General features: G+C 44.1%; 2 protein-coding genes across 6 annotated transcripts; one reads left to right on the forward strand and one right to left on the reverse strand.

Annotated features, from left to right (window-relative positions):
• The first annotated feature begins 4,501 nt into the window (after positions 1-4,501).
• LOC101781191 lies at positions 4,502-5,431 on the forward strand. Its single transcript, XM_022825217.1, has one exon. It carries the CDS (start codon positions 4,502-4,504, stop codon positions 5,429-5,431), a length of 930 nt encoding a protein of 309 aa, XP_022680952.1.
• Positions 5,432-7,712: 2,281 nt separating this feature from the next.
• On the reverse strand, positions 7,713-14,385 carry LOC101764156 (SWR1-complex protein 4). Of its 5 annotated transcripts, none has more exons than XR_001163699.3 (17): positions 14,144-14,385; positions 13,973-14,068; positions 13,263-13,328; positions 13,118-13,177; positions 12,961-13,017; positions 12,041-12,170; positions 11,429-11,496; positions 11,239-11,331; positions 11,115-11,162; positions 10,669-10,812; positions 9,584-9,694; positions 9,410-9,505; positions 9,106-9,177; positions 8,640-8,694; positions 8,501-8,535; positions 8,132-8,261; positions 7,713-8,031 (listed from the first exon to the last, which is right to left on the reverse strand). XR_001163699.3 is itself a non-coding variant. In XM_012844900.3 (16 exons), the coding sequence occupies exons 1-16, from the start codon at positions 14,255-14,257 to the stop codon at positions 8,184-8,186; spliced, it is 1,323 nt and encodes a 440-aa protein (XP_012700354.1). In that variant the 5' UTR covers positions 14,258-14,385; the 3' UTR covers positions 7,713-8,183. The 5 variants fall into 5 exon arrangements, 1 of the variants encoding a protein (XP_012700354.1); XR_001163696.3 differs by having other exon boundaries at positions 7,713-8,038; XR_001163698.3 differs by having other exon boundaries at positions 8,122-8,261.
• Positions 14,386-18,715: the final 4,330 nt, after the last annotated feature.

Raw genomic sequence — 18,715 nt, forward strand, 5'->3', positions numbered from 1 at the left:
AGACGATGGTGACAATGGCAAATTTTAGAACTCACCAACACCATCAACGTCATCTTTGGCGGCACATTGGGTACTGCTACTAAGCGGTCCCAGAAGCTCGCTCTTCGAGAGATCATGTCCATTGAATTAGCAACACCAACATTCCTTAAATGGTCCGAGGTGCCAATTACTTTCTCCAGGAAAGACCAATGGACTAGTTTCTCAGACCCTGGACAGTATCCCCTCGTCCTGAAACTAGTAGTCATTGGCTCCAGACTCACCAAAGTATTCACCGATGATGGTAGTGGTCCCAATATACTCTTCACCAAGACACTGAAGAACATGGGCCTCGACATCACTGATATGCTCACCCCCAACAAACTTTCTGTTCTACGGGATTGTCCCAGGCAATACGACTGTACCCCTTGTTCAGGTGGTTTTACCAGTTATCTTTGAGATCAAAGAACACTACCAGATAGAACACATCCGGTTCGAGGTGGCAGACTTTGAAACATCGTACCATGCTATCCTCGGAAGATCAGCATTGGCCAAATTCATGGCTATCCTGCACTACATGTACTTAGTACTCAAGATGATGGGGCCCAAGGGAGTACTCTCCCTCCGCGAAGACTTAAAGAGGTTGTACGACTGCGACACAAAAGCCGTTGAGCTAGCAGCAACTACTCAAGTACCAAATTTAATGATGCAAGTCTTCATCGCATCCAAGAAACTGTCCCCATCAAAACTCGAGATCCCAGAAAAGAAGTCGGGGACAACGAAGGTCAAGCTAGCAAGTGAAGTAAACATCAAAGCCATTGACCTTGAAACTGGTGATAGCTCCAAGACGGTCCTGATTAGCTCAGGGCTGGATCCTAAATAGGAAAGCACGCTCGTCAGTTTCCTTCAGGCCACCCAAGCGGATATGCCATGATGCCCAGGGAGTCGATCGAGCACTTGCTAAACGTGGATCCAAAAGCTACTCTACGACGATTCACCCAAAACAAAAGGGCTAGCCAAACTACTCGCGACGGGCTTTATAAAAGAAGTCTATCATTCAGAGTGGCTTGCCAATCCCATCCTGGTGCGAAAGAAAAACAATAACGAGTGGAGAATGTGTGTCAACTACACGGACCTCAACAAGCACTGTCGAAAGGATCCCTTCGGGCTCCCTAGGATTGATCAAGTCATCGACTCCACAGCTAGGTGTGCTCTACTCTGCTTCCTCGATTGCTACTCGAGCTATCACCAGATAGCTCTCAAGGAAGAAGATCAGATTAAGACCGCGTTCATCAACCCATATGGAGCTTTTTGCTACACAAGAATGTTTTTCGGGCTGAAGAACGCAGGTGCTACCTATCAAAGGGCAATCCAGGAGTGCTTCAAGAAGCAGCTACACCACAACGTAGAGGCGTATGTGGACGATGTGGTCATAAAGACCAGAAATCCCAACAACCTAAAGATCATAAATCCTGACGACCTGATTGTGGATTTGGAAGAAACTTTCGCAAGCTTGCAAGCATTCCGGTGGAAACTCAACCTGACAAAATGCGTTTTCGGTGTACCCTCCGGGAAACTACTCGGGTTCATCATCAGTCACCGAGGAATTGAAGCTAACCCTAAGAAGATCTCCACCCTCACTGACATGCATGCCCCATCATGCATCAAGGACGTCCAGAAGCTGACCGGATGCATGACGGCTCTCAATAGATTCATCTCAAGGTTCGGAGAAAGGGTCGTACCCTTCTTCAAACTACTCAAGCGGCAAGACAAATTCTAGTGGACCGAGGAGGCAGATCAAGCCCTGCAATAGTTAAAGGACTTCGTATCAAAGCCATCGGTCCTCACGGTACCAAACCCCAACAAAGACTTGTTGCTTTATATCCCGCAACTACTAACGTCTTCAGCACGGCGATCGTGGTTGAAAGACTAGAACCAGACCATGTATATAAAGTACAGAGGTCCATCTACTTCGTCAGCGAGGTGTTGTCGGATTCCAAAACTAGATACCCGCCAATTTAGAAATTGCTATATGCAATACTACTCACATCGCGAAAACTACGACACTACTTCCAGGAGCACAACATCTCTGTCGTCACCGACTACCCCTTAGGAGAAATTCTCCACAATCGGAATGTAACAGGAAGAATATCTAAGTGGATACTAGAACTCGAAGCATTATCCCTGAATTTCAAGTCGAGTCGAGGACCGCAATCAAGTCCTAGACACTAGTTGATTTTAGGGCAGAGTGGCGGGAAAACCAACTACCAACGCCAGCAGAGCGTCCAGAGCATTAGGGTATGTATTTTGACGGATCACTCAAGCTTGAGGATGTCGGTGTAGGAGTACTCTTGATTTCTCTAAAGGTGAACAACTCAAATACATCCTGCAAATCTTCAACAAAACGGAATCCAATCGATCGCTATCGACAATGGCCCTCAGGCCCTCATCCTCCAACTACTCCACTAACCACGCCACGCTGTTGTCCGTGACATGACCAGGCCATGGCCGTGGATCAGTACGTAGTGGCCACCGTGATTTCATTTCAGCAACGAAGTTCATTTCAGCAACGAAGTTGACCACTCCAGTAGATCCCCGTGTACAGGTTTTTCACGTCGTCCTCCAAGAAACGCACCGCGAAATCGGATCGCTCGCCGAAGTGAAGGCCCCGCCGGGCATCAATCCCATGATCCCAGAAACCGCCACCCGCGACGCGACGCGACTGTCCTGGTCGGTTCCGTTTTCCCCGTCTCTCCTGCCGACCTCCTGAGACCCACACCGCCACCCACGAGCATATTCGTTCTTCCATCCGCTCCCGCGGCCACCACCGCCGGTGGCTTAACTTCTACGTTGGATAACGAGGAAAAGCGAAACAAAAACTTGTAATCCCGGTCGCCGGCCGTCGCTCTCCGACACGAACGAGCCGGGCCGGAGACGTCGGCCTCTGCCCCCGCGAGCGGCCGGGGATGATAGACTGACTGATCGATGGCCGCCCCGTTGCTTCCGGGGGCGTACGTTTTGCGACACATGAGGCGCACCGGGCAGTACAGTAGTGGTGGTCTGGTGGGCGCCTCTGAATTTCCTACCGGTCGGTCACCTCACACCATAAAATCGTCGTACTGTCGTGTCGTCGGCTCGTCGCGTCCGCTACGGAAATTTCTGGTGCTCATCCCAGGAGAAGACGAGCTAAGTGTAGCGAGAGTCCAGCCCAAACGCGCTGTTTTTTATGAAGTCACCTTCCGATTTCTCGTTGGGCCGCCTCTGGCGCTTGATGCCCTTCTTCCTGTTCCAGTGATGCCTTCCCATTTTCTAGCTCGATTCCGAAATTTCTCAGCACAGCCGTGCAGGCCGAAATAAGGTCAAACATGGGCTATTATGGCTTTGGGCCCAGTCCAACTTCAAATGGACGAGCATTTTTTTAAAAATACTGATATAGTAGATAAATTTAAAAGATTTTGAATCCCATGCAGGCCGGCTGCGCGGCGAAATTGGGCTTCGGGGTTCGATTCGGTTGCGACTTGCAAACAGGATCAAGATGCTATAGAACAAGCAAGCTCGTCAAGCGGAGAATCCCCCGCAAACCCTACCTACCTCTAGCTGCAGGCGCTCGGCAGCTGTTGCGCCTAGTCCCGGCCTCATCAGTGACGGGCGCAAGGCCAAGAAGCCGAGGGCAGCCGTCATATCGTTTTCTGTCACAAGTGAGACCTTTAGCTGGGTGCGGTCGCCGCCTTTCTCGGTGTCGGGATCTCACTTGGTAGTGCTTGATGGCCACTTGTGTATGGTCCGAGACCTTCTGAGGCGCTGGCCTAGCATGCTGGAGATCTGGAAGCTCGAGGACTACAGCTCCGGTGAATGGTCACTGTCCCTGAGTCATCTAATCGAATTGTCTGGCAGGAGATTTTGTTGGGTCGAAGGCTGTTAAAGTCATTGGCTCCTTTGGCGATAGCAAACCGAGTGAGAAGATAATCATCGCAACATCCAGGCACAAGGTTTCTACGTATGACACCATGTCTAGGACTCTAGAAACCATTCACTCAACCATGGAGACTGAGACATGTCATCGAATTGAGCCCTGTGATATTCGATTCAGTTTGTTTAGAGAGACCCTAGTGCCGGTGTACAGAACAAAAGAAGAGATAGCCCTCTCATCTCCCATGGCTAAGGTGACTAAAGAGATCCTTCTCCGACTCCCGGCTAAGTCAGCTCTGAACTTCAAATTTGTCTGTCAGAAGTGGCACAGCTTGATCAGGAGTGACAGCTTTTGTCATGCATATTTTTTGCATAAGAACGTGGACAGAAGGCCGAAGATCATGCTTGTTGGCAAACTCACTGGAGAAAAAGGCTTCAGTTCTATTCCCTTGGACAAATGGCTTCAACAGGCATCTGATGATCAAGGCGCATTGCTGGACACAAAGTTTGTTTGCTCGAAGCCTTCCACGGGTTGAATCTGATCAGCACTGAAAAAAGGGATTATCTGTACAACCCATGTCTTGGTTTCCACAGGAAGTACAGGAACCAAGGGCTGATGCTGCACCAAGATTTGGAACGACATGTTAATCCTGTTGAACCAGACCACCATCCTTTCGCAGTCGGCAATAAGAATGTGGGGTTGGGGTTCAACCCATTGACACAGGAGCATGTTATTGTGGAAATGTTCTATCACATTAAGGACTACCAATCTCGTCGGTATTACTTATCATGCTCAGTGACTGACTGTGACTCTCGGAACGTCCAGCAGCTCCCTCCACCTCCTCTTCCTGTGAACGACATGCCTTCTGCCTATTTGGAAGGGATGTTATACTGGATGAGCGAACCAAGGTTGGGTCTAAATCATGAACGGGCCATTGTCTCTTTCAACATTGCCACAAGGATGTTTGATGTCATCCCTTGCCCTTCAAGAATTGCGAGATCATGGGATAGCCAAAGCCCTCGCCGCGCATTTGTAGCAGAGCTTGAGGGGGTGTTGTGCGCTGTTCTTGCAAACCCAGTTAGAGATGAGTTATGCATGTGGACATGGGAGCATGGTCAGTGGGATAGATCATATACAATCTACTTGAAGTCCTGCCTCGACTATTCCCTTGGAACAAATATTGTGGTGCCTTGGGCTATTGACCCAACAGATGGGAGGATCCTACTAAATACTGGTAGGAGGCTAGGTTTCTACGATCCATTGAAGCGGGAAGTTGAAAACTATATTGCACTTGATCAAGTGCCACTTCTAAAATGGAAAGAGCAAACTCTGTGCCCTGGAGCTGGAGATCAGATGCCACTTGATCAGCCCTCTAGTTCTAGTACTTCGCCAGGGAAGAATTTGTCGCACTCCATAGACCGATCTGAGGAGCTGAATGGAATGAGCTGTAACCTTTCGCCCCTGGTTCCAATGCTATATGAGGAGAGTCTAGCATATTATCGCACTCCTGGGAGAGCAAGAATTCTGCAGGCGCTCCCAATTTGAAGCTTTATGTAAAGCTTTCATTTATAGGCAAGCTCCCAATTCTTCTCGATTATACATTGGCTCAGCCTCACAGGAATTGGTTACTGCGGCATCACACAATTGACGCAGGTGGTCAAGGAGTTTTTTACCCAGGCGTATGGGTGGCGGTCTAGTCTACGGATTGATGGTCATTAGTGTGCTTGGTTCATCTTACTTTATTTTATAGGCTATGTGCATCCCGCTATTCAGAGGTCAAGAGTATTTTCGAGACGTTGTATCATCTCAATGTAATGACCTTGAAAATTAAGAAAGCTTCCTTTATCGAAAAAAGTTACTGGTTATGCATCAAGTCTTGTTGTTTTTGAGACAATTCCCTGTTTGTCACAAGAAAAACTACTAGTTTCTTTCTTATCTCTCAAAAAATTTTAGTTCCTTATTTGACACTGACTTCAACTTTTGTTCCTTATACGACACTCTGTTGGATTTTCCATCTGGGAATCGTTAAATACCCTACAAAAAAACGATTTTGTCCCTGTGGACCCCACCACCTTTCTCCCTTCCCTTCTCCCTCCTCTGCTCCACACCGCACGGGCTCGTCTGCACAGGCCCACCCCGAGGGGCCGTCGTTCCTCCACCTCACTAGCATTAGCCCGTACTCCCCGCCCGGCTGCGACGACCTTCGCGACGTTGGCGTCCGCCTCGCCGACCTGGCGCGCTCCGTGCATGTCCACTTCTCCTTCCGCGGCGTGGCCGCCAACCGCCTTGACAAGGTCTACCCCTGGATGCTGCAGGTATCACAGATCCGTGCTCCAGCTCCACCGCCTCGTCGCCGACCCGTCCGCGTCTGCCGACAATGCCCGGGCACCCATCGACGCCATCCTCGACTGCGTGTCGTCCATGCGCCCCAGGGTGTTCGTGGTTCATGGAGGCACTCTTCTACTACTCGGCGGTGTTCGACTCCCTGGAAGCGGCGAGCGGCGGCGCAGGCGACGTCGCGGCCGAGGTGTACTTGGAGTGGGAGATCTGCCACATCGTGTGCGGCGAAGGCGCGGAGCGTAGGGAGCGGCACGAGCCACTGCGGCGGTGGCGGGACAGGCTGGGGCGCGCTGGGTTGGCTAGCGTGCCGCTGGGGGTCAACGCACTACGGTAGGCGAGGATGCTGGTAGGGCTCTTCTCCGAGGAGGGCTACTGCATAGAGGAGGCCGATAGGTGCGTGACACTGGGGTGGCACGAGCGGCCGCTCTTCTCGGCATCCGCGTGGCGGGCAGAGGATAACAATCACAATAACAGCAACACTGACAACAGTAGTGGTAGCGAGAAGAGCAATATCAGCTGCAGCAGCTAGCTGTAAATTGGTAGAAATAGTGCGGACGAGCCCGTGTGGTGTGGAGCAGAGGAGGGAGAAGGGGGAGGAGAGGAGGGAGAAGGGTGGTGGGGCCCACAGGGGCAAAATTGTCTTTTCACATGCAATTTAACGGTTCCCTGATGGAAAATCCAACAGAGTGTCATATAATGTCATATAAGGATGGAAAGTTGAACTCGGTGTCAAATAGGGAGGCCAATAAAGGAACTAGTAGTTTTTCTGGTATCAAATAGGGAATTGTCTTGTTGTTTTATTCCTGTGATATTGTGCAATGGAATAACATGTATATGGATCTGCTTTGCCAACAGAATATTTCGGGAGTTTACAGTGTGTTGACTGTAGAACCGTGCAATATTGTCTCTATGGCACAATAACATATCAATATTTTTTTTAGGACGTAGGTGCATGCATTTTCAATTAGAGGGAAAACAAGAAAAAAATTCTTACATCAAGATACTCGTGGCATATATCAGTATCCAAGGTTTAGTTCTTTCTTGACCATTTTTTTCTGTAGTTCCTCAGGTTCCCACAGGCGACACTGATTGCCTGCATATGAAGTATTCTAGGCTTGTTGGGAGCTTGTTAGGCGTCTCCGTGTCTGAATGTGATTTTGTCCGTATAAAGTCGTCTAGCAGTGGGCAGTTCAGTAGCATATATGAAGCTGGTGGCATATTTCCTCTACTATGAACAAGTTAGATTTCATGAAATTATTGTCATTTTGTCCAAACTAAAGCAGACACGCTCGTTGCTAGCAAGACTTCAAATCATAATCCAGGAGCTGGCGGCTTGCAGCCAGGCATGTGATTGCGAAGGATCAAACGACAGAGACAGGGGATGCGGTGGACGTCGAGGTTAACATCAGCTTCAGCGTCTAACCGATGGCTGCTGTTTATTGAGCAGGAGCAAAAAACGAAATGACAGGTTTATGGGCCCCATATATGAGAGTCTTGCCAAACTAGAGCAACATACGCTAACAGCACCGATGCCAAGATCAACTCAGAAATCAGTTGAACATGTATGATTTTGATCTCAGTTACCTCTACAAACATGGCATACATTACAAATACAAAACCGAACCGAACATCACAACGACCATGATAGGGTTCCAGGTCCGCCCAGATGATGCGCATTAGAGACAGGGCAAGCACATCTATCTTGAAGCCACGAAATCAGATTCCTGCAAGACGGACCATCGGAACTGACTTCCACCAAAGCAGGAACTGCGCTGTTTTGTTCTAGTTCATCTCTAGATGTAAGCCTGAAAGCTATGCATGATTCAAAAATATTGCAAAATTCAATCTTCAGCGCTGCAATGGGAATTAAATAACACAGAAAAAACTGAGTTTACATGTCATTACTGGGTTGTTTGACTAAAGAAATGTTTCTGCCCGCGCTAATTGAACAGCATTATCAGTCAGATCCCTTCAACTTCCTAGGCCTCTTGGACTGGGTTGGCGACGGAGGTGCGTCTATAAATCTTCCAGTGGTCTGGTAAAATATATTTTTTTTGAATTAAACAAAATATATTTTGAGATGGATATAAGATGAATCAAACTTATACGGTTATATGTAGCAGATGATACTAGATTTTCACTAAATCGCCTATTCGTCTGTAATCTAAAAGTAGAAATTGTAGAAACAGTAAGGATGCATCAATTAAAGACATGCATATACCAAAAAAACAAAGCAAAATTCAATAGCAGTAATAAAGGAAAGAAACAACAAACCTTCCGCTTGTGATCCCGTTTGCCTGCTCTTTCACCTGAGGTCACATGAAGCAGGATCATGGGAAATATTAATAAAGAAGCATAAGCTCTCATATTGAAGAAGAGCAAAGTAAAACCAAAGTGTCTGCTTTTTAACTACCTGAAAACCCAACTGTATCAGGGATGAAGGTCCGATCAATATCTCTATTAGAACGCTGCAGATAAATACAAATAATTGCTAAGTAGAAAGCAAAAAAGACATTGATACTTCATAGGGCACTAGCTATCGAACGTAACTATTACAGCGGGGGTGGGGGGATTCACTTTGCACTAGACATTCTTTCCTTCTTTTTTAGATGGTTGCACCGGATATTTGAATTTGAAGTGCCATGAGTTAGTATACGTTATCAACATTTCGCACGCTCCTGTTAAGACTTCACTAAGCTCTTCATATCATAGCTTCTATTAAGGAACTAGTTACAGCCATTTAACTCTGCAACAGATTGCAGCAAGAGGAAGCCTATTTGCATTCCAACATACATAATCCCCGTGGTTTATGACTTCACATTATCGCCACAGATCACCACCCAAAAAAAGAGGAAAAAAGTGGGTGATTCATATGTTACCTTAGGTGTGCTTGGTGCCTCCGTGAAGGAACTTTCTCGGTTAGCTGAAACTTCTGCCTCTTTATTTTGCAGCTATTAACATAAAATACAAAAGAGAACTGTTAGCTAAAGGGAACGTTCTTAACACAAATAAATATTTTTAACAGGCGCTTCAGTTTTCTTCTCTTTTTTATTGTGTAATTCAACAGGCCCTTCCAGAAGAACAATCATAAATTGAGAGTCAACAATTTTGCAACCAAAATAAATTAAAAGCAGATGCAAATTGCTAATTACTAAATAACCTAACAGCCTTAAAAATAAGTACCTGCTTCTGTAAGTTAAGCAATGTGAGTATCTCATTTCGCAATTCAAGATGTTCTACACAAACTGCTTTTGTTGGAACTTTTGGCTTCAAATTCACCTACAAAAAAAGATGGTTGCTCAAATACATTTATGTTATACACGACTTAATCAGGTGTGCATAAAGTATAGGACAAACCCCTAGATCTTGTAGTGTCTGATCAACCCTTTTGATAACTCTAAGTCCAGCTGAAGCACTTGCTGCTTGGACCATTTGGTCAAGCGCATGGGTTCTCAAATACACTCGAAGCTGAAAATGAAAGCATACAAGTCAAATGCATCTAAAAAAATTATAAAAATAGATGTATCAATCTTTGTATGGTTCATTAGACACTGCAGTTAATACAATCATATGACCAGTGGTCACTAGTGGCATATTTATACTAGGTCTGTTTCTGCTGTGTGTCACTAGTGGCATATTTATACTAGGTCTGTTTCTGCTGTGTGTAACACTAAGAGCAGCCATCTTCAACAGAATGGATGAAACTCACTATTATATTCATTTTAAAAGATAAATAGGATATATTTATGTAATATTTCACATTTGAAAGGAAACATAGACCGCTAAGTCCATGAGAATGCAAGTGGAATGGTTAAGAACTGCACTGCTCAACACTACTAGAACAATAATACAGTTCTAGCATGCAAATGCATTCTTTTCTACCTGATTATCATGAGCATGCTGTGCCATAGAGCCATGGAATGCGGGAAAAACGAATTTACAAATATGGCAGGTTAAAATATATCTAATACGTGCCTTTCAACACGACAGCAGAACTTTTAATGGAAACATGAATAAATGCCACTGTGAAGTAGGCAATTTCAAAAATGCCAGTGTAACTGTGAAGTATGCATTTTCAAAATGCCACTGGTTGTGAGGTTGATATCTGAGCCCCCACACATGGCATTTATCCGAATTCACTGTTTTGATGGGATAAAATATTCATGCAACCTCACTACCTTAAGTGTCCTGAGAGAATACTATCATAAAAAATCAAGGTGATACCTCAGATCTAGAATGCAGGAACTAACATTGAAAATGCATAAACTGAATCCGGAATGTATGCTGATCTATTATCCTTCAGAAGTTACTGAATGGTGGTCACACAGATGCATCAACTATGATGAGCTGAATTTAGGAGTGGTATCACTTAGAGGAGCACAACAAAATGAAATGTCAACTAATCAACTGTAAGACTTAATCTGAAATAGTTCCAGAATTACTGTTCGTAGTGAATTAGGTATGGAGCTGTTCGCAGCTGTATTTGGATGTGTTAACGGTGGATGAGTGCTGCTCAAGGGAGATACACCATCAACAGGAACCATAGCATTATCAGAGCTCGAAGGCATTCCAGCTTCATCCACATTCTAAAAAGTAGAAAACAGTTAGGTATCAAGCAGAGAGCCCCATTTATCTCTTGAAATTAACAATGATTGAAATAAAAGTATTGTGCCTGCACATCGGCATAAACCTGAAATGCTCAAATGGTAAAAGTGCTATTTAATTGAACAACCAATGAAAATCTTGATGATCTGCCATTTAGTTGCTTCACAAAAACAAATGGAAATACTTTTGTCCCAAAAATACCATACGGATTACCATTAGAAGCTTATTGTTTAAGATTACTTTTTTTATAGGACATATAGAATTGCATGCATTGATCACTCACTTTGCTAGCAGCACGAGATTCCATAATGCGTTTTGCTTCTGCCAAAGTCTGAAAAAGTAACACATGGCAGTCAGATACACAACAATGGCAAATGATAGACTGCAAAGGTCGACCACTTTCTCACCTCAGCATCCTTTCGTTCTTGCTGTTTAGTTTGGGAGAGAAGTGCTGATAATGCGCGCTTCCTCTCAGTCTCATGAGCAGCATCATAGCTATCCTGAGAACAAATGCAATAAACATATATGTCAGTACAGAACAAATTTATCACAACAATGAGGTAGTTAATTTTAGGTGGGGAAGAAATTAAGCACTACCTTCACAAGGGGATTCCCAGAAACATCATCAAATGACCGAGACCTATGAATTAGAAGAGACCGAGAAACTGCAAAAAGAAATGACTACAAAGGTAAATGAAGGGGTGAAATACAACTAGAATCTGCACATATGCTTATCATAGCAATTGATTTAATAGGTGAATAATAAGCCATGAGGCCACCAAACATCTGGTAGCATTAAATAATACAAAGAAAAGTATGTACTATCAAGTGTGGAACAGAACAAATGCAGTGGCATGCTTATAAATTTTGGTCATCAATTTAACAGAAGGAAAAAAGAAGTTATAAGAGGGTGGTTTAGAAGATAAATGATACAAGATGGTGTGCAAAAATCTTCCTCACGTGATTAAAAAGTTACTGAACATGAGTACACCGATGACTAATTACTTGTACATTGAATGACAGATAGAATAACAAAAACTACATCACCAATGTTGGCTCCTGAGCACATAAATGCATATATAATTGCTTTCAACATAAATCAGGACAAAAGCCTTCAGTCTAATGCGTATATAAACATAGAAGGCTAAAAATGGGAATATTTCACAGAGCAGATTGCATCTGACTACTGAGACATCAAGATTAAATTACCAGAATAATAACGGCTCTTCAGATCTTCCACACTGCGAGTAGTTGGAAACCTATCTGCTATTACTATGAAACGAAGGTCAAACCGTTCACATAATTCAAATAGCTGATCAGTTTCCTCCCTGCTCCAAGCCTGAAATAAGCACACCAAATGCATATTTTAGAACTTCAGAACGAGCAGAACAGAACAGCATTCTGAAAATTCAACACTCTAAAACTCAATAGGTTTATTAACATCCAAAATGACCACTGACCCAAATCAGACATTCGGTCCGTTAGATCTATTCTAGAAATTCTTTTTTTAAGTAGACAAATTGCTGAACAATAACATATACAGCAAGCTGAAAATATGTCTGAAATTTCAAAAATTCGTTAATGGTTAAACCGAGAGGCCTTCAGCAAAGAGGTTCTACCACTGCAAAACTTCTTTTCTGTTTTTAAGTTTTGGTATTAAATGGTATGCATGTTTAAATACATGGCCATGATGTTCCAAAATCAGAATATGAAAACATTTATTTACGAATTCAAATACCCTAAGAGATTTTCACAAGGAGGAGGTGTTACCCCTACAAGATCAACACGGGTAGGGCCACTGCTAAATATGAAATACAAGTTAACAAATAGCATAATGTGCTAACAAAGACAAATGTAGTAGCTTGGTAAAATCAGCATTATGGTTATATCAAACATAAAATTTAGAATATCAGTACGTAAAAGTTGTTGATATGGGAAAGAGGGCTACAATAATTCAGTGCTAGTATACTGTAGCTCCGGAACACATAACATTAACATTTGCAAAAGGCTAGATTGGCACTTTCCTGGATTTTAACTCTGGATAGCACAAGAAAAAGGTAAAGAATCACAGTCTCACAGAAACAAATTGGATGCTAAATTTCCAAACTTTTGTAGTAACTAGTACCTACAGGATCAATTAAATACTTCTCGTACTCCTCATCCGTGTATTTAAGAACATCCACTTTCTGCAAAAAGAAAGGATAAATAAAAAATAGAATAAGCCCCAGAGCTTGAAAAGGGATGGTTTGTTGCTCAATGGTGTACCTAACATCATATAGGTGTTACCTTGTTGTATTTTGCAAACTGATAGTCACCAGTTGGTGGGACACCATTAACAACTCTAACCTGAAAAATCAAATTGATTGAAGTACAGCTATTTTTCGTGTTATTTTTCAATCTATAATATATTAGTAGAGCATGAGATGCAGACCCAGTGATAGAGTTGAAGGTTGTCACTTCGCGCAGAGGACGTGAAAGGTAACCACTGCCATGCTACCTGCATAGGATGTTAAAATGGCCTCGTCAGATCACCTACAACAGTACCCTAGCTCCAGTAGTGTCAAAGAAACAGATAAGACTACTCATCTTCTGCATTCTATGAGAGATCCACTGCAAATTGAACTACTTTGCTAGGGGGTAACAAATGTAACATTTCACAAGTATGTGGTAAAACTAATGAAAAAATCTTCACCAAACACACCGTGAATGAATAGGCAAGCTCAACTCTAACTGCAGTTCTTGCTGATTACAAGCTATGACATTCAGTTGTAGTCAACGCTTCATTCAAAGAAAAAACAGATTACATATTAACATGTGCTAAAATATTTAGTTCACAGCACAAAACAACATGACAAACAGTACTCTCTCTTTTTCTTACACGCAAATAGTATTCGTTTGATGCTATGCACATGAGGAAATTTAATCTGCTAAAGTAAAGCTAGTTCTATCGGCAATTCAAACAGTATCCGTACGTGAGCTGTTCAGCATTTCAATTTCCTAAGTTCAATCACATAAGCAATGTGCTCTTCATGCCAATTTTCGAAATGTGTGTAGTTTTAGAATAGCTAAACGCTCAGCACAGTTCAGAAGTTACTCAATTTACAATTTCCAACAGGCATGAGAAGAATTGTGTTAGCTCAACTTCTCCTTCTCCGCAGCAGGTCGCCTCTTCAAGTGCGATGCTTCGATGGTCGGCATGAGCGGGGCCATTCCTACCCCTCCTGTGAGCGCATAGACCTAGATCACCGAGAGTCGTCAGCGCAGCAGGCACGCAGCAGCGACTACGAAGCGGAGGGTGGAGAAAAGCGGTACCTCGCGCGAGACGCCATCGGGCTTGCGCTGCGGCTCCTTGGGCGGCCGCGACTTCTTCTCCAGGGAGGACGAGAAGGGGGTCTTCGGGAGCCCGAGGATGTCCTTCGCGTCCATGTTTACGGCCTCACGAGCAGGGCGTCGGTGGAGGAAGTTAGGGTTAGGGTTTTGGTCACCCCTACTGCGACATGGGAGGGGAGGCCGAGGTGTTTCGAGCTCGCGAGGCCGGACGGAGAAAGCAAACCAAGGATTAACGGTTCAAATCGCGGGCGCAAACTCCAAACCCGAAACTGCTTTCCAATTAACCCGTTAGCTCCAATGCTTGAATAGTTTTCATGCCAATTGGTATGTACGCGAAATGAAAAATGTTCCATAGGGTATGATGAAGATCACTTAACTAGATGTTGATGTAGATAATTTAAGGATGGAGAATTGGAGACGATATGATTGGTCGATGCTTACTAATGAGATGTCAACATGCTATACATAGCTTTCTTTTTAATGGCAAAGAAACATAAAATCATTCTATGCTTTTCAAGTTCGATGACTCTCGCCATTCTTTAGCCCTGTTTATGAGGAACGGGCTAAATTAAAAATTTAGCCCTCTCAAATGGACTGCTAAACTTTAGCCTGTTGAGGTGTTTGGGTGGGAGGTTAAACTTTAGCACTTTGGTTGACAAAAGACAATTATACCTCTGCTTCCTTTCTTCCTTCCTCCTCTCTCTTCTTTCTCTCCCAAAACGTCAGCCGGCCACAACTCCACCTCCCACTGCTCCTCTTCCTCCTCTCCCTGCGTCCAGCCCCCGATTCGACGCCGACCATGCTTCCCCCTCTGAGATTCGACGGCGACTCAAATCGAAGCGGAGGACAATGATTCAGTGAGATTCCCCTTCACCACTCACCACCTAGGCCTCATCCAGCCGCTGGACCTAGGCACTAGACACCAGCTGCCACAGCACGCGATGGCGCTCCTGGGAGCGCTTCTCGATGGTGTCGAAGACCCCGACCTTGCCGCAGTTGGCCTGCAACTCTAGATCGGGCGCCGCGACACGAGGTGCCTGCGCCTGCTTGCGGTTCCGCTTGAGGAGGCCCTGGCGAGGCAGAGGTGGCGGGACCGTCGAGGCGAGGCGGAGACGGCGAGGTGGAGGTGGTGGGGCCGAGCGAAGATGGCGGAGACGGCGGGGCTGAGCGGAGACAGCGGAGATGGCGGGGCCGGCGAGATGAGGCAGAGGTGGTGGGGCTGGCGGTAAAGAGAGGTGCCGACAAAGCGAAGGAGGTGCGGCGCTCCTCGGTGGAGGCGGGCGCAGCGGGAGACCGGTGGGGCAGCGGGAGGCCGGCGAAGGGCGGCGGGCAGCAGCAGGGGCAGCAGACGCGAAGGAGAGAGAGGGGTGTGGGAGGGGCAGGGTTGGATAAGGGGGACCACTTTTAGCCCTTTAGTCTATTTTAGCACTCCTCGGAGGGGCTAATGGATTTGGGGGGCTAAACTTTAGCCCCCCTGTTTTAGCCCTGATGTTTGGGAGGAAGGGGCTAAAATCTGGCTAAAATAGGAGGGCTAAAGTTTAGCACCCCTTCCCAAATACCCGCTTTATATCCTTCTTTCTTTGCGTGGCAAGAGCGCTCTTATATAAAGAAAAACTTTCCAGTTTAATAAAAAACAAAGGTGTCATTAAAGATAGCATGCCCATATCATCTTGTGTCGAATTGTCGAAACAATTTATATATGTGTTCTGAGGAACTCTTTGCAAAAAAAATGTTACGAGAACTACAGTCAAAGATCACCCTTTATTAAGAGATCATCCTTTTATTTGTAGGAAGCTTGAAAATTGTGATTGCTCTTCTTATGTAGAAGAAATTTGTATTAAGTGTATATGTTACTACACATGTGAGGTGATATTGTATTCTATTTAACTTGCATATATAAAATAATTCTACGATGGATAAAACTAGGCATCTAAGTATATTGTTATATATTTTTTGTATTATAATGCTATATTTTCTTAGAACCTCATTTTACATGGAATAATCGCATTAATTATGTAGTAGTGAATGATATCTAATTATCTAATAAATTAAAAATCTTTTCAGCTGGAGCCACCACCCCCACTTCCTTGTTCTCCCTTCTTTACTTCTTTCCTCGCATTGTCATGGAGATCCAAGGGGCAGGGGACACGAGCCCCCACTCCTGATTCGTTTGACGTATGCAAAGGTCTGATTTGGTTCCTCTGATTTATTTTTAGCACCCGTCACATCGAATATTTAGATAATAATTAGGAGTATTGACTTATTTTTAGCACCCGTCACATCGAATGTTTAGATACTAATTAGGAGTATTAAACGTAAACTATTTACGAAATCCATTACATAAGTGGAGGCTAAATGACAAGACGAATCTATTAAGCCTAATTAGTCCATGATTTGACAATGTGTTGCTACAGTAAACATTTGCTAATGATGGATTAATTAGGCTTAATGATTTGTCTCGTCGTTTAGCCTCCACTTATGTAATGGGTTTTCTAAATAGTCTACGTTTAATACTCCTAATTAGTATCTAAATATTCGATGTGACACGTGCTAAAAATAAGCAAAGGGAACCAAACGCCCGTCTTATGGCGCTTTGCAGGGAAGGTTTGAGACTTGAAGATTGCAATGAGCTCTGTTGTATGATTGAGGTCACAAGTACAAAAATATTATAGGATTTCTAGCATACTGTTGTACTGAAAAATATAATAAGTACTCGGAGAAGATCGGGAAGATGCGAATTGCCAAAAATACTACTCTACCTAATGGGAGCTATACCAAGCGTGGCATCATGTTTACCCAAGTTTCTTCACCTGTCATACTTCCCCACCACACATGGCGAAATACCTAACACTATGATGCATATTCCACATAAACGAATCAAGTAAGTAGGTGCAGATGCATGGCACAACATCAAAGCTCATGTCTCTTCCCTTTTTTCTTTTGAGCCCAAGCTTATCTCTCTTTGATTTCTTCTGGATATCCTTTATCCTGTGTCACGGTAGCACTCTTAATCTTACTATACACAATATCGATATGTAGTAATTTTGTTATTAATGAGCTAAAGCATGTATCTAGGTCACTCCTAGAGGTAGGTTTCCAAGCTGCAAGGGAGAGAGCAGAATGTGATCGCTTATGAATTCACGCAATTGGCGAAACATCCAACACACTCTACGGTGTGGCATACGCAAATTCCCAATGTGTTGAGTAATTGATTTCCTGAGTAATCGATATAACTCTCTCCTTCCTCGAAAAAATATAGTAATTTTAGCTTTGTTCCTTCCATTAAATAGCCTTGTGATTATACTATTCATGTTAATCTTTGGTATTTTTTGAATGTCTCTCATATTTTCTACGAGTGGTTCATTATATTTTTTAACTTCTTTCAATTAGCAATAGGATTAGAGGTCTCGGTAAAATTGAATGACACTCACGGGTAAAAGGGTAGGGAAAATGCCTTGAGAGATCCAAGTACAAGCGCTGCAACGGACTAGAAAAGGATTTGGTAAAATTGAATGTCATAGCATCACAATCAGATAGACTCAGATAGGATCGCCAAGTGGTAGGAATATCACAATCGAGACTTTTGACAGTTCCACGTGTTTTGAGGCTTTGACCCGTTGACCACCGTCCAAGATGATTGGATAGAGGGCATGATTGGTTGGATTCCGATTGTTGCCGAACCAAAATCATGGCAAGCTAAAATTAGGGTATGCCAATATTGGGGTAAGAAATTGAAGTACTTGCTTGGTTTAGAGCTTGATTGGTTAGTGCCCAAAATTTGCCATACCAAAATCTGGGCAAAAATTTTAGAATAGGTCTTGATTGGGATGCCAACCAAATGAGTGCCAAAATTTGGCTTGCCCTAATTTTGGCTGGACATACTTTGGAAGCTAACCAACCAGGATTTAGTGCCAAAACATGCCAACCAATACTTATTCCTCTTAAGAAGCTTCTAGTGACATGCTATGGAAACAAGGTGTGCCAATTTGTATGACAATGAATCAATTGCTAGCCAAATTTTTTATGCTTTGATTTTGGCTTGCAAATATTGAAGCCAGCCCAGCAGCCTCACAATTACAGGTTTACGTCCGGCAACCGAGAGCGCAGCCGTACGATCTGGATCCGATGGCCAATATCACGGACGATGCGGGCTTCCTCTCCTTCCTGTCTCCCACGACGCCCGCTGTGGATCTCGCGGAGGAGCCGAAGCTTCCGGAACCCAAACCCCTGTTCCTCTAAACCCACATTATATATGGTTGGTGACATTACAATTTACGAGATATGAACTTCTTGATTTTTTTTTTACCACCAGCTACTTATCTATGTAATTTTCTGATACAAGATTGGCTAGCTGTTAGATTCATACGAAAGTAGTTCTTATAATTATAACTTCATTGTTACCACTATTATAACACTAGTTTGGAGGGGACGAAGTATTTGGACGGCTTATGCTCGCAACGCGGCGTGCAATGATCTCCAAGGAGGACTGACTTGACGATCATTCTGATCTTCGCCACAGCTGTGGCTCATTTAGCAACTATCCTCATGCATTCT

The sequence above is a fragment of the Setaria italica genome, chromosome III, assembly GCF_000263155.2.
Source record: "Setaria italica strain Yugu1 chromosome III, Setaria_italica_v2.0, whole genome shotgun sequence".
NCBI lineage: Eukaryota > Viridiplantae > Streptophyta > Magnoliopsida > Poales > Poaceae > Setaria > Setaria italica.